At 39.4% G+C, this 16,589-nt stretch overlaps 1 protein-coding gene across 1 annotated transcript; it reads right to left on the bottom strand.

Moving 5' to 3' along the window:
• Positions 1-14,511: 14,511 nt before the first annotated feature.
• LOC140946568 (uncharacterized) lies at positions 14,512-16,380 on the bottom strand. Its single transcript, XM_073395696.1, has 3 exons — positions 15,981-16,380; positions 15,101-15,213; positions 14,512-14,889 (listed from the first exon to the last, which is right to left on the bottom strand). Exons 1-3 carry the CDS (start codon positions 16,378-16,380, stop codon positions 14,512-14,514), a joined length of 891 nt encoding a protein of 296 aa, XP_073251797.1.
• Positions 16,381-16,589: the final 209 nt, after the last annotated feature.

Genomic DNA, 16,589 nt, shown 5'->3' with positions numbered 1-16,589 from the left:
TTTTTATGTCAGGTCTGACCTTGGTTCATTCATCAGTCTCGTTGAAGTTCCTGTTTGGGTTTGTTAACCAGCGTTTTAGTTATTCATTGGTTTGTAGCTTCTTGTAAATCGCAGCCATGTAAGTTCAGTAATACCAAAACATTACCCACACGGCCGCGAGTTTACCTTGTTTTTATTCCTACGGTCAGTTACCCAAACATGTCCAACTTTGGCAATAAAAACCGCTACTACACTTGAACTAGTCACTAACCGCCGAGTAAGGATTGAGTAGAGAAGGGGAGTAAGAAGATTAAGATTAAGATTGTTAGCAAAAGTCAAAAAACAGTAAAGACCAATGTAAATCAGATTCCTGGTACCTCATGGCTAAGCAAGCGAGTTGCTCGAACACACCCCTGACTCGAAAATCGCCATGAAAATCTCTTTGCACTACAACTTAAAAAGGCTTCCGGCAAATGCAAAATCTGGTTTTATTCTTTTCACTTTAGCATTCATAAAAGATCGTAGTGAAAGTCAGTCCCGGTGCATGTGTGCCGTGGTTAAGACATTGATATTTATACAATGACATTCTTTATTTAGACGTGCAGTTAAAAATTAAACGCCAGTTTAAAAAAGATTTTTACTGTTTTAATCAAATAATCAGGCAATTAATAATTCGTCAAAGGCCTCGACAGATCGGCCTTAGTATATTCAAGGCCGAGTTTAATAAAGTGTACTTACTTATGAGAAAGTGTCTAAGTGTTTTCTTTTTTTTTTTCTCCTTCTTTGTAATCATCAAAAAACGTAAATGCTACAAGCAAGCTTGTTTATGATTAGTTATGATCAACCCTTTTTGATAAGCCCGTTTAACGTTCGACTCATGATCCAACGCAGTCGAACAATTTGTATTATTTTAAACAAAACTGTCTGGCTTAAAAGGCTACGTCAGGGCTATCAGTTTAAAAAGCAAAACCCTTTCAATTTAGTGCGCATCATTTGAATTCCAAATATGTTAGTCCCGAGGTTTGTTGTTAAAAACGTCATATTTGGCCTTTTAAACTGTCTCCTGTTGTCTTTTTTTGCAACGGATGACAAGGATGGACACGGACTGGCCATGGACGCTAAATAGATTTCTATCCTTATACTACTTGATCTTTTAAATGTTTTTGATAGCGTGGACCACAATGTTCTCCTGCGCAAGATCTCATACCTGGGTGCTAGTTTGCAAGTCACATTTACCCATCTAACCGCGATCACAATATCCATGTACTGATCACGCATTAAAACAATATGGTGATGATATATTAGAGTACAGACACATGGATGACGTGGAGACTTGCTTTTCTATGTTTTGTTCGACATGGGCTCGACTGTTGAAATTGTTTGCTAGTTTGTTTAAAGCAAAAGGGAGACTTTTAACCCTATTCAGACTGGGCTTTTTTGGTCAATCTGTGACTGGGGGGAAGGGGGGGGGGGCTCCTCGGACCCCCCCTCTGTATCTCTGGAACCAATAATGCTAGGGCCATGAAATTTACACACAATGACCATCTCCGTACAAAGAAGCCCCACACCCAGTTTTGGCTTGCCACGCCCAATGATGACGTCACAGTGAAGTCATATTCCGATTTTTCAACGTTCTTATTATTTTTCCACTTAGATACGTAAAATATCAATAATATTGGTAAAGTCATCTCTTTGTTATCCTTTCTTATAAACTAGTAACAAGGAAACACTTGTACAGCGAGAAAAAGCAAGAGGAAGCAATAAAATTTAAAATTTGAAATGGTTGTCCGCCGTCTTGGATCCGCCATCTTGGATCCGCCATCTTGGATTTCCGTTTTTTTGTTAAAATTATAATTTAAAGCAACTTTCAAAGGAGAAAAAGCTCAGATTGGTAAAAGAAGTATCAAACTAATGTTTATTACCCAAACAAATGACTTTGGAAGTGTTATTTGGAAAATAGAGCAGCATATTTGTCAAAGCAAAAAAGTGACAAATTTTACCCCACCCCTCCCCCCCAAATATTCGATGTTGAAACATTTTGATGTAATTCAAAAACTAGTCCCAAGCAAAGACCATTTTAACAACAAAAAGCACTATAAGTGTAAAAACGCGATCTTAAAACAAAAAAATCACCATTTTTTGAATTTTCCAAAACCTATGTGTCAGAAACTGGTTGCCATGGCAGCATGATTAATTACATGGACATGGTAATTATACCAAAATGTTCCTAGATAAATTTTAGGAAAAGTCAGAAAATTTGAACGTCATAGCTCTTTCGGTGTAGGAGTTATCACGATTTTGCCGGAGGGGGGTTCGAAAAGCCCCCCCCCAGTCTGAATAGGGTTAAAAATGGATTACTAGTAGATGTTTAAAAATAAGAAAAAAGAGAAGAAGAAACCGAGACAAGTTCTTGAACGACTTGAAAATCTAGGACAAATCCTCGAACAGTAAAGTGGTACGAGGCAAAGCTGAGGCAAGTATGTAGTTGTTTCTTTTCTGCTCATTATGTAAAACATATATCAGATAGACTCCATGTAACCCTGGGTCTGTTCACTAATAGATCATAGAAGACGTCAAAATTTGGTTAAAACCTCAGTGACACACTCTAATGCGGCTCAGTACAGCTCAGTGCCTCATTTTTGTTTTTACCACATTTTGACGTCAGCTGGAATTACTGAACAGGCGCACCGCGCACTGCAACATGGAATCTATTCGTTAAATAGTCATTACCCAGGTCAACTGAGCCGTGTAAGCCTGTTCCAGGCGTTCAGTTTCAGGGGACAGCACAAAAAGATGTGAAAAGAAAACAGCGTGGGTTAAACCGAGCAAAGGAAGGTTCCTTCCTCTTTCCATCTCTCCCTCCTTATTTTTTTGCCCGCCGCTCTGACTTTGTGCCGCATTCAAATTTTTAAACGCCTGGAACAGGCTAGAGCTGAATCGGCCGCTTCATCGATTTATAAACACCTATCCGAGGACCCTCAATCTTCAACATTGGCGCAACGCAGTATCGCTCCGTTACATAAATCGCGCCGAAATCACCGTTTTTATGTTTGAACTAGTAGTATGGTTTTTGTGCTGGCGTCAAATCTATCCGGTATATTGTGCGAACATAGCCTTAAGTTCCCTGTTAGCAACGCCAACAAATGTTTCAATCAATCATGCTATTTTCTATATCATGTTGTCAAATTTTCTTGTTAGGGTAACTCCAAAAATTCCTAACAAAACATTGTCGCTATCTGGAGTAAACTCTTCAACTAATTGATCAGTTTGGTGGAAAATGATACCATATTCTAGACCCAAACACTCTGTTATATACTCTATCCCAGAGCAAACTCCTTGAAAACCATTACCCTTCACAGCGGCACATACCGCTGTAATTAACACATAATCAACATGTAAATGGCTGTACTTGTTTCAATTAGATAATTACAAAGGCTATCTTTGGTATGATTATATCACGTCAATAAATCATAATATTTTTTAATCCTTTTCTTAAAAATATTTAATGATTCTGAGTTTTTGATGAATATGGAAGCTTATTCTAAATTTCACATCCTTTATCTGGAATTCGGACGTGCCTGTTCTTTTTTTTTTTTTTTTTTTGAAAACGATTTTTTTTTATTGCAAGTAAAACACACACAGAAAAGAAAAAAAATTACACAGAATAAATAGAGTAATAGAAAGAAAAAACAAAAACAAAAACAAAAACAAATAGCGAATTTACACACTTACATGGCAATATACTTAAAAATATTAAATTACGTTACAGCAATGCTAATTCCATATATTACTGTACTTAGTATGATCTATAATTAATTTTTACTTTTTTTTTTTGGCTTTCTTTGTGGTGAAAATAATATAAATATTCATGGTAGGTGCACATATTACTAATTTATGTTTTTGGAGTTAGGAGACAACACCCAGCGAGGAAAAGAAAGGTTTCCATTTTTTTGTATTGCGCGGTGTCTTATTTTCTAATTGGTATATATGTCTAAGATAAAATAAGAAATTGTTGTGAACTGGGAAACATTCTTTTGATCTGCATATCCAGATAAAGTTCTTAGCTATAAGACAACAGAAGTTTATATGGAGCTTAAAGGAAGAGCTGTCTGGCGCTAGGCCCAAAGCGGTGGTCATGTTTAAGTAACTGCCTGGTTGGAGGATCTGGCACAACTGAAGCCATATCGAGAAATTATCCCAAAAATTTTTGTTTTTTTGGCATTTCCAAAATAGATGCGTCAAATCCTCTTTCTCGTCATGGCAAAAAGTACATTTTTCGTCCTCTTTAACTCCTATTTTTTGCAGATAGCTGTTAGTTGGTAAACGTCTGTGCAAAAATCTGAAATTAAAATCAAATGAAAAAATCAAATGTGGATTTTGAATGAGGACCGAGTTTTATGGTTATGGAAATAATTATTTGACTTGAAAAAATATTTGAAAGTGATAGAAGATGCTTTTGTGAAAAATTTTAAATGCAAATAATGCTATTGCCTCATTGTTCAAGTCATCAATTGGTAAAATAGATAGATTTTTAAAAATTGGATGTATCTGAAAATGAAATGCCCTGATAATCTTCTTTTGTAGTTTTCTGATTGATTCTAATCTCTAGGGATAAGTATTTGCCCATATTTCCATAATTAAGATAAGGGTAGATTAATGAATAATATAGGGCTTTATAGTCTGAAAAGGAAGGAAGTGTCTTGCTTTAAATAAAATACCAGTTGTTCTTGCTTTTTTGGTTTTAATATGTTTGATATGTGTTTACCATGTTAAATTAGAGTCAATATATATTCCTAAAAATTTGATTGATTTTTTTCCGGGTACACTGGCTTGAACACGGGCGAAGCGAAAACTTAGCGGGCACCTTTTAGCAAAAATCACACAGATATATAAGGATATAAAGTATAATGTCAATGAAAAAACTGCGTCTCGGTCCATAAAAACGCGCAACAGATTTTGGTCTTACAAATTTTAAGAAAAGAAAAATGAGGATCCTGTGACCATGTAATTTTTTTTTTTAATTAACCGTAATTCCCAAAACTAAACATTGCACATTTTGTTACTAAGCGCATTATAGCATAGCCTGCGACCAGATGTTTCTCTCCTGCATGGCTTTTCGCGACTGAAAACCAAAGCGAACTACTTCGTAAACACGACATGCAAGAGAAACTAAGAGTAGGCCTTTCCCGATTGCGCTGAGCACCTTTTGAGCACTTTTTTGAGTTTGGAGCACTATTTTGCATTTTGAGCACCCTTACGCACTTTTGCGCACTTTGGGCAACATTTGAGCAATATTTCACATTTCGGGCAAATTTCGAGCAACATATGTCTTCTAAAACATTTTAAAGCAAAAACTGTGTGTCGCTTGCAACGAGAATCGTGTTCCAGGTCATAAATTTGAATAACTGATGATGTTGTCAAGAATAGAAGACCGTTGTCATGGTCAGGCACGTGGACTTATCCTCACTGAGCGTGAGAACAGAAGTTTCTGATTGGCTGATGTATCATGCGTGTGTCACCTCAAATTTCTAAATCATCTGATGCTAGTACTGCTGAATTAATTTACAATTCGTAACCGGCTTTAGTTTTTTAAAAATATTATTGTTTTATATTCTATCAACCTTTCGTAACAACCTGTTGAATAACACTCCGCAAAATAGATTGTTAATTACTTCAGTAAAAATTGACATATTTACGAAAAGCTTAGAGGTAACTGTTCACAACTTTTAGCACTTTTCGAGCACTATTTTTAGATTTTGAGCACTTTTTAGCCATTTTTGCCAGCACTTTTTTAGGATTTTACGAGCGCAATCGGGAAAGGCCTAACTAAGAGAGAAAGCTCTGCTCACGGGGTAATTATTTCCATATCCTGCACGCATATTCTGTGGAGTGTTTTTTGCTGTTCACGTCCTACCGTGAGGAGCCGCAAGGTCCATTTACTAATTACGTTGACTGACGGTTGCTATGCTCAATTTCCTGTTATAATTTTACCTCTGATCTTGTGCATGTTAGCAGACTGACGGTTGCTATGCTCAATTTCCTGTTATAATTTTACCTCCGATCTTGTTCATTTTAGCAGGGGTCAGACTGGCTGTCATCGATAGTGATTTTCACAGAGGCGATGAGACAATTCTAAATTTCGCAACTGTCTGTTAATATGGTTAAAGCAGTACTAGGCGAGGTAAATGAAGTCGAGCGCTAGCCTGTACACAGGCGTTTTAGTTTTCTTTTTGTTCTTTTTGACACTCTTAAGAGGGATACTGGTGCATTTGAAGCAAGTGAGATTGCTACACTGATGGCTGATAAGAGGCTGTGGAAAGATCTAGTGGTTGCCCGCCTTCGGGCGACCAGGTGAGTGAGTGAGTGAGTGAGTCTTCGAAAACATCGGAGAGCTCGCGAGATAAGCGAGCGCGCGAGAAAGAAAAATTCTTCTTCCCCCACCGCTACCCTCTTACGCTGGCGGTCAATAATCCCCTGCTTATCACCCGCGCTCGACGAACTTTGAAGAGAAAATAGAGTGTCTGTGAACGGGCTAGTCGAGCACGGACTTTTCAGCTATTCTCTGGATAGGGTCAGTCGATCAAGGCGTCATTGTATGGAGTATATGTGAGTTCTTTTTTGCCGTATCGCGGTCGAGAATTTCTTTGTTGATTCAAAATCATTTCCCTTAGAAGCGATTGGTATTTGAAAGGAAATTTTAACAGATCGGACAGGTTCGGAGAGTTCAAAATTCTTCTGACAACCAGAGATGGCCAGCCTTCCTTCGCCACATTGGTTCAAAAGCGAGGCCAATTCAGCCTTAGATCAGTAGGTTTACCTTGCGACGCATTAATTCTGGCTTTTATTGTGACTTGCTTAATCGAAGACTTCTTGAAGGTTAGCACAGTGTTCGATTTTTTTTCCTTTAATTTATTTATTTCTGCCTCGAACATATCCGCGCCAAAACCTCCTAAATGCCCACCAAATTTAATGTGGCGCGCTCGGGAGTGATTGTAAAGTGTTTATAGGAAGAAACAGGCCCAGCACAACTTCCACTTCAGGCAATTTTGTTTTACAAAAAGTACCCTTATAAAGAAGTCGAAAAGCTCTATTAATTTCGTGCGACATTTTCTTGCTAAACAATGGAATGTGTTTAAAATTATAGACATCCGTGTGGCATAATACACGTACACACGTAGCGGCCAAATTGCTATATCTTTGATCTTTTTTCAACTGTTTTGCTCGTTATCAACGTTTAAATGCTACATCATGATCCTTCTTTTTTTCCTCCCTCTCTGACTTTGCGCCGCATTCAGCTTTCTAAACTCCTGGAACAGGCTAGAGCGAGTCGACCGCTTCCCCGATTATAAAAACCTATCCGATATGTGATTCTCCACTTTCCCCTTGCGCCAAAAGCCTGGTTAAACCATGGTTTACCAGGATACAAGCCTGGTTGAACCATCCAGACTTTTCCTGGTTGTCAAACCAAGCTTAACCAGACGTTAAACTTGTGCAGGCGTGGGATAAAATTCCCGGTAAAAACATAAGAGTAGCGTTTTGCACATCGGGAAGTAAATACTGATAAGATGATCAACAGAAAATTAACGATCCACCAATTAGTGTTAATTAATGTTAAATACTCAAGGTTAGACAAACAAACTAAGTCTTTTTCAAGATTTGTGTAAAAATCTGGAATAGTTTACCGTGTGAAGTGCGTCAAATGTCCAAAAATAACTTCAAAATCAATTTCCACGACACTTTACGCCGAATACTCTCAGAAGAAAATGATTATATTGATTTACCCGACTTAGGCGTGGGTCGCACTTGGCAAATTTTTGGGAGAATTTGTTTACCTTGCGGTAGAAATCTGTCATCGGTGGACATTGCTAAGTGCGACCCCGAGTTTTCAAGTTAGAAAAAACTTTGAAAATCGGCAAAAACATCAAAGACGCCGTAGTGCTTGGGTGGGGCAGGCAGATTTTGGAAAACTCGAGCTAAACAATAGGAATCACAGCGGTAACTGTCAGCGCCTTGTCATGAACGTGATCCATTTGAAACACTATCAATTTAAAATAAACGCGGTCGAATTTTCAGACCTTCGCGAAGCCGCTTCTACTCGGCTATCCTTCGCCATTTCAAGTTTTTTTTCGAAAACTCTCTACAGGCAAGGACTTAACTTGCTTATTATCCTTCGCTATTTTAAGGTTTTTACGGGAACTAGCTCTATTGAAGGCGAACCAGTTCCCGTCTACACAAGCAAACACTTCACAGGTTTGTTATTCTCCAAGCCAAATGCACTATTCGCATCTAAGCACTTTCTGGTCTTCTTTATCTGTCCCATCCTCCTGAAACTGGGAATGGAGGGAAAAGATCCTTCGACAAAGGTTCGGACGAAGAAGAGAAAAATGTTTTCTGGTATCTGGCGTTCTTAAGTTCTCAATGTGTCAAAGCAAAAACTATTAACTCCCACTAATGCGACCCTCCTCGGTTGGACTAAAAGTTTTCTTTTCAGGTTGCGGTTTCGAATTTTTGTGTTTTTTTAGCCGGCAAAGATGAAAACTTTTCCCAAGTGCGACCCATGCCTTAATAACAAAAATTTCCTGAAAACTCGGCTTCTTATATTTGCAATGTCCATGATTGTAAACGTAATTAAACTGAATTTATTTTTATTTATTTGTTTATTTATTTAACTACTCTTTTTCTCTAGTCTTTCTTGGGATCTATCTGTATATGTACAGACATACGTATAACCACTGCTCGCCTCTACTAGCTAACCTGCTAACTGCGGGCAGTGGATATTGCTTTCTGTAAAATTTGTGATAATTAATAAACAGTCAAACAGTTAAACAGTTAAGAGTCGATGTCAGTAAGGATCAAAGATCGGGCGGACAGAGCTCAAAATTTGATTTCGCCTATACTTTGTACATTGGTAGGCCCAGGTACTATACATATGAAATCAAGGTTTATTTGGCTAAATATTGTTTCGTTTCAAAGAAATTTGATTTTAACTGTAAACGGTATTTTTCGTCGTAATAACCTTGAAAATTGCCAACTTTCACGAAGTTATTGAGTCATTTAATCGATTGTTTTAAGGTGTCTTCACGGATATCCAGTTAATCTAAAGCTATTTCAGTCCACTGATTCCCAAAACAGCTCGCTAACGCTGCTCACAAAAAATATATGATTTTTTAAAGAAGCACACCAACATCCTTCTCGAATTTGGTGCAATGGCTGGTCAAAAAAACATGTCAGAAATGCCCGCGGTACGCAACGAATCACACCAGAAAACCTTTTAATATTCTTTAAAAGGATAGTTTTAACTATCTACAAGCTTATATGTTTGGGATCTTTCGTACTTTTTTGACAAATACTTCTTAAAGTGAGCACAATTCCGCCTTCCGCCATCTTGGAATGTCTTACATTACCGAAACAGGCGAAACGGAAGTCACCGCTACGGCATCGAACGGTACATATTTTTTCACTTCTTTTGACTAAAGAATCTCCCATAAGCTTTAAGATCAACCAAATTTACCTGTAATCAAGTTCAATGTCAAGAAAAAGCAGCAAGAAACGCACCATACTTCGGCGATTACTGTCTACAATCGTAGTCTGCCAAGACTAAAAGTGACTCCGTGCTGTGACTCGGGCAACGTTTGGACTTTGACGCGCTTCACTGAGTCTCACTTGTGTACCCTTCGCTTGAGCTTTCAATACTCATCCGTTTCAATTTTAGTTTTGATAAGTCTCATTCCATGGGCACTTTTAACTCTCCATCCCGCATCTCGTATAACAATATTCCATTTGTCACGCAATATGTGTGACAAATGAACCGGAAATGAAATTCTCCTCAAACTCCTTTTCGGCATTTTAAGAAACTTTCCTGACTTAACAAAGTGAATCCTTCACTAAAACGGTCTAAATCAGAGGCTGCAATTTTAAAATTAAATTTATGTGGGTAAATTAAACGATCTCAACTTTAACTATAATCACACATATATCTAGAAATATCAAACCGAAACTAATACCATCATTTTCTTAGAAATGACGGAGAAAATGCATGCCTTTGAAAATCTACTGATTTTCACATATCAATCCTTCGTTAAAAGAAAAAGTTAGGGTAACTAACTTCTTTTTCGTCACCAGAGCTGCTATCAGTTTTTTTGGCTGGTCAAAAACCACGCAATCTGCTGATATGTACAAAGCCTCTGCTGAAAACAAAATTGGTTCGCAATTCTTTGCCTTATCATGTATTTGTTCTTGTTGTTCATTGTTCAGAAGCAACGAAATTCCGGTTAAACGAGTGGGCATTAAAAGTACAGTCTCTTTATCTGAGCTGTGAACTTATGCATCAATTGCAGCTGCGTACAGTCTCCGCGGGCTGACCTCCGGGGTGGTCCGGGGTTGGCCAATGACCGACCTCCGGGCAAGGCCAAATTTGCTAATGCCCTACCCCCGGGACCGACAAGAGGGAAAATATCCCACAGTGGCCCGCAGGGGTGGGGGGGGGGGGGGGGGACTAGGTGCAGCTGGAATTGATTGATGCATTAGGGCATTGCATTTTGCCTGACCCGTGGTCCCTGAAAACTTAAGTTATAATCACGTATTATAACAACCTCGTTCCCAGGGTTCTCTCCTACCGGAACGAGGTTGGTGTTATAACAGGATACAAGCTTACAATTTCTCAGCTCGATTGTTCTAGTCGATTACACTCGAGCACAAGAGCACTCCTTAACGACCTGCGTAATACGACTTATAAGTGGCTTTTTTCGTTTCTCCGTGATATCATCCACGTTTAAGCCAATATCTTCACAAATGTCCCTTAGCACTGCAACTGTTAAGGTAGATAATTTCTTTTTAGTATATGCACACTCAGTGATCTTGGTGATTTAAGCAATCTGATTGGTTCGCTACCTCGGACTATTCGACAATATTCACCTCCTAGCGAGTGGATAATGTGCGAGCTCGGTTTTTTTCCCATTTTCTTAGAGAAAGATCTTTTAAAAGTCGACAAAATCCTAGGATTGACTTTTTTTCAGGCAAGAAAAGACTTCGAAGGATTCAAAACGGCGTTTTTCCATTTACTGTTGTTGAGTTTTGTGCTCGATGGATTGTTTAAAACTTTCCCGTTTATTCGCCTAGAAGAGGCCGTTTCGTGAACTCAGCGTTTCCTAACAAGAAAAATTTGGCCCAAAAACGAAGTTTATTTATGACAAACAAATATGAAAGCAAATGTTTGCAGAAATTCTACGTTTCAAGTAAACACGAGAAAAAATGCTACATGAAGACGTCTTACCTCGAGGAACCGAATCGCCATTTTTGTCGGCACTTCAAGCAAAGAACGACACAACAAACCTTTTCGGCTATAAACTTGGCGAGTCAATAGAAAACAACAAAGCTCTTCTTTTCTTCTCAGGTAAGGAAACAATTCAAACTTTTAGCGGTTCCATTTAAGTCATTACGCTGTTGTTTGCGAAGTGATAAGCTTGTGAATTGCCCTGTTTGAAAATTCTACAAAAATCTAGCTAAATCTATTTTTAAACTGTCGCGTGTCTAGCTGACCTGATCTGTCAATCAAATCGTACTTTTGAATGGTTTCCTCTCTGATTTTGTTGAGATCACTTCGTGTGTATATACTAAAACAATTATTCTTTTCAATCTCGGTGAATAGTGGCTTTAGGAATATTTACCTCGCCACTTCGTGGCTCGGTAAATATTTTGCCACTATTCACCTCGATTTCAAAGAATAATTGTTAAGTATGAACCAAACTGCAAATGTTACGGGAAAGGGCGACAATGGGGTGACGTAAAGCAATTTCTTCGCTGACAACTTCCTTTAGGTGCGAATGTAAGGCCTCTGCCTCGACTGCACACTGCTCTTCGTCTTCACTTCCACTTTCTTCGTTCGATGTTGCTGACGTTTTTCGAATCCTTGCTGCCAGTCTTGAGAAGAATCCTGCCACCTGCTGTGGCGAAAGAATATCCTTTCCACTGAAAATACGAGCAGCCTTTTCGTCCCTCACTCTTCGCATTTCTTGCGATACCTGTTGTGGATCTGCCTTTTTACCACACTCCTCCCCGATGAGAAACTGTTCTGTGAGGAACTTTCTTTGTTCTTCTGTAAACTGGGTTCTACTCCTTGTTGTTTTAAGAGCCCATCCCATCTCAAGTGTGGAGTGTAGTTTATCAACTGAGATTTTTGATGCCGCGTAGAAACCAAAAGTTGGAACTTTCGTTTGCTCTCCAGTTATTCTCGCAGCGTATCCTTTTCTGGCTTTGTCAAACAGTGTTTCTTTTTCTAGCGCGCGCTTGTGCTTTCCTTCGTCTAAATGTGCTTGCAAACTTGAGGACCGCTGGAATGTCTGAATACACCCATCTTCTAGGCAGGTGAAAAGGCCGCTTACTTCCTCTTTCTCTTTTTCTACATCCATGTCTTGTCCTGCTGTCTCTTGCTGGTCAGGACTACTCAGCCGTTGTTTGGACAAAGATTTTTGCTGCACTTCCTTTCTAGGATTGATTTTTCTAAAGCTTGACTGCTGAGAGCGGGTATCAGGAGGCTCCAAAACTTCAAGTGTAGCAGGAAAGATACCATCGGTTTGAATGTCCTTCCATGGTACCAGCTTTCCGGGCCCGATGTTATAAGCCTTCCATGTTGTGATACCATTTGGACAAAACTGGAAGTTATTAAGCGTACTAATTCCGTCCCATTTGATCACGTTTTTGCCAGCAGATAGTTCGGGAGGCTTCACATACTTCACAATAACGCCAGGAATACCGCCATTTGATTCAATGGCTTCTTTCATCTGTGCAGCGTTGTTCACATCGTGCCCCTCGTTTAAGTACACATTGATATGTCCTTTAATTGTTGCGGCCTGGCGGTCGGCTTCTCCCTTGCCCCCTTGTGGATCTGAAAAGTCGAACCTCTCCACCTTGACATCAGAAAGACTGTTCAACCTGCTTCCTACAATTGTTGACCCACAATGATAACATCCTGCGTTGTCCTGTTTGCAATACACTTTTTGCAGTTGTGGCCGACGCTCCTTTAACATCTCGATAACATCTTGTAAAATGGCGGTTACTGCAACGCTATCCTGAAGGCAACTCTGAAACAGGTGGACAAAAGTGAGCTTCTCAAGCGGGGCATTTGCTTCTGATCTTGTAAAAGCCACTGTGATGTGCCATGGAATACCACGTTTGGCGAACCAGTCACACTGTGATTCGCGAAACTTTCGCGGTAGGAATTTCATCGCCCAGTCCATAACTAATAATGCTGAACTCCGAAATATGACATCTAACACGTCATTTTTTGCTTGATCCTGGTTAACTGTTCGGAGTTGCTGAGCTTTCCATGCCAAAATGTCCTTTTCAGCTTGAGCCACTAAACAGATACTGTCATCTCTTTCTTCTTCAGACTGAAGTTCTGCGCACGCTTCTTTTATGGTAGACAGCACCCCGGTTAATTTATTGCATTCGTAGCAGACCTCATCGTGGTGATGGTTACACTTTCCTTGAAAACAACTATTTTTAGGATCACTTAGGGAAAACGTTAAACAGTGATCGGCAACTTCTGATTCCATTGTAACGTGCACCTAAAATGTGAAAGATTATTATCGTCGTCATCATCATAGTTATCACTATCATCATAATTTTTACTATGATTTTTCGTTATTAATATCAGCTGCTTTAGGGTAAAATCTTTTAAAAGTAGTAAAAGAAGTTTGAAACTTATTAAAGCTTGTCCGAACCGCTTAAAGAGCGCAAATTGAAGATGGCTTAATCAATGTTTCGAGGTTTAGCCTCAATACTAGTTAGTACAATGCAGCCAGAGAAAGTTGACTTTCATGTTTATGACCAATTCGCTTAAATTTAGCATCAATCCAGCCAAAGTACAAAGTTAACAATCTACTAAAAGAATAACCAAATATTAAAATAGCCTTACCTTGTAATCAGACCGCAGATATTGTTTGGCAGACCGAAGTGTTTGTTTCATTTCCTTGGCCCAGGCTTGTGACTTTGCTTGATCTGCTATCTTGTCTACTATCTCGCTAAGATCTTCTATTGCCTTACTGCCTTGTGCAGAGAAGTTATCCAAGCCCTGGAGAGAGGTGCGCACTGACGCAGAGCAAACGTCTAGTACTCGGAGTTGTGTGCGCTTGCTCATCGGAGTGAAATTGGTCTCGGTACAAAACTGAAAATACTGTTGTGTTATCCGTTCTGGTATTAGCATCCGTACGACATTAGGTGTTTTAATCACCTCCCCTGTTGAAAGTTTCAGCATCTTTTCTCCAAATGGCATGTCTTGTACAATATGAGAACTTGTAATAAAGTCGAGAAAATGATCAACTTTGGCGAAATCAACCTTCATACGCCTAGTGATATCAGTAGGTACGATCGCACCTCTACCATGTAACAGTCTATGATGCCGCGCGATGTTAAATCTGTAAGGCGTCACCCCGGGAATGTAATGCGTCAGTTCCTCAAGCGATAGTTTATCTGCCAAGATGGACAAAATTTGTCTTCTCGTGCTCCAGTGAGTTGCGTTTAAATAGCTTTCTGCTAAGCTTGTAAAATTTCTTCTTCGGCTTGTGTTCTCTCAGATGGTAAGCTTTCACCTAATGTGGTCAATAATTTGTCACTTTGTCCTGGAGAAATTACTTCAAGAACCTCTTGAACACTTTGTTTTGCTTTACGGCTGTACCTTCTCTTTGTGCGCTCGTCAGCACTTTCCCATGGAACGGACAACTTATGTCGAACAGGGCTAACATCACGAGAGGCTAAAAAATCGTTTAACTTTTTTAAAGGCTCTTTTGCCGTGTCTACTTGGCTTCTATGCGGTGTGTTCTCAAAATCAGAACCTTCCAAATCCGGTTCTGGGATGAATATACTCTCTCTTCTTTCATCAACATGAATTACTTGGGCTGCTGCAGTTTCTGCCTAAAATTTCACAAAATTAAAAAAAAAAAATTAAAAAGTCTGAAGTAAGACCCCAAAATACGTCTTCTTCCAGTTTCGTTGTTGTCAGTACAAACATAAAACAGTTTGAACGTACTCAAAATTGGATTCAAACTAGCTGCGTACGGTTTCTCATATTACAACGAAAGATCTTTGTAGTTTGTAGACGTAAATCATAGAATGTCATACTTACCAGAGTAAGCTCACCTAGATGCTCTGTAAGTTCGTCAAAATCTGATTGTGGCAGACTGCTTTCAGGGGTATGTGCTTGTTTCGTCAGGTTCTTTCGACACTTAGTACAAATCGCTAAAAAAATATAAAAAATTACAAAAATGTTAACCCACTCTTTTTAAATTTTCTCACCCGCACTTGCATTTCTGATTTCTTGCTATGCCATTTATCATTTTTACACACGCCCCTCTCTCATCGTTTTCTTTTTCGACCTTGGTTCAGCGTATCGCTCGGCTGTAATTCTTACTTTGCGAACCACAAAAGAAGAAAAAAAACACATCAAAAAACCGCCAGCTACGTAGACTATATGCGAGGCTACTCTTCGAAATCGGTAAGGCGCAGCTTGGCTCCTTTCCAGAAATGGCGCCGAAATCACAGTTCTTGAGTGTGAACAAAAGCCCTATCCCGGGTTTGGTTTTCTTGCCGGAACAAAGATATCTTGCATAGTGTGGACATAGGGTTAAAGGCCTGTTTATGTGAAGTGAGCCAGCCCGATTAGCCCAGCTTGCCTGCTTTATCCGGCTGGCTCGGCTTATACCCTGTGTCCTTATAAAATTTTTGCTACGTTTATATGAGAGACCAGGCTGACGAGATACTGGTTGCCTGAGGAGAGATTTCTGCAAGTGGGCCAGTTCGGCTTCATATATTAACAAAACGGAAATTTTAAAAGGAACCAAGGTATTAGCCGAACCATTCCAATAAAACGGGCCAGCCTAGCCAACTGAACTGACTCACCATTTTAACGACGGCAGAGATATGTTCGATGTGTTATATGACGTCATACGTTATAAACAAATGTTTTACTCCCGCAAGTATTACAAAAGAAGAAGGATTATATTTACCTGAACCAACTGGAATGAATTCACCAGTGGCTTCCAATATGTACTTCGACTGAGCCAAGCTACAACCCCGCTCGGCATTTTTCTTGGATTCTTCACTGTGTCCAGAGAGTTTGCCTGGAACACTGCATACCCGCTTAGACCTTCGCCACCCAATACCCAAACTAACGCGGTGCAGCGGACAGATAGTCTTGTCGTGGATATTTTCTGGCGTTTGGAAACAACCACTGTGGGCTAGAATAAGCTCAATTTCCGTTTCGCAGCCACTGAATTGAAGCTGTTTTTTGTGGCTCGATATATTCTTTGAGCATGATACCAAGGGTACGATTTTACGCGACGCAGTCTTTGACTTTGGATCAGCCCCGCATTCTCCACCGACCAAAAGTGAGAAGGTACACGCCATCGCTCAATATTGTAAGTCAACGTTTACGTTTAACGATTAACTCGGCGCTATTTTACTTCCTTGAGAAATTTACGGTGAAAATTAGTTTTTCGGAGAGAGACTTGTAGACTGAAACAATGATAACACAATACTGGTTGTAAGTACGCCAAAGTAATTCAATTATCAAGTGCTGCAAACGTAAATATATTTTTGATGCATCTTGTTTATGC

This window comes from Porites lutea, chromosome 8 (genome assembly GCF_958299795.1).
Source record: "Porites lutea chromosome 8, jaPorLute2.1, whole genome shotgun sequence".
Lineage (NCBI taxonomy): Eukaryota > Metazoa > Cnidaria > Anthozoa > Scleractinia > Poritidae > Porites > Porites lutea.
This window is presented reverse-complemented; position numbering and strand designations above follow the sequence as displayed.

Excerpts from the sequence above, each read along its gene's own strand:
- LOC140946568 (XM_073395696.1), bottom strand. The coding sequence starts at position 16,380 with ATGGCGTGTACCTTCTCACTTTTGGTCGGTGGAGAATGCGGGGCTGAT. Across the intron at positions 15,214-15,980 it reads ATTCATTCCAGTTGGTTCAG|CGATTTGTACTAAGTGTCGA; the intron begins GTAAATATAATC and ends ATATTTTTTTAG. Across the intron at positions 14,890-15,100 it reads ATCTAGGTGAGCTTACTCTG|GCAGAAACTGCAGCAGCCCA; the intron begins GTAAGTATGACA and ends GTGAAATTTTAG.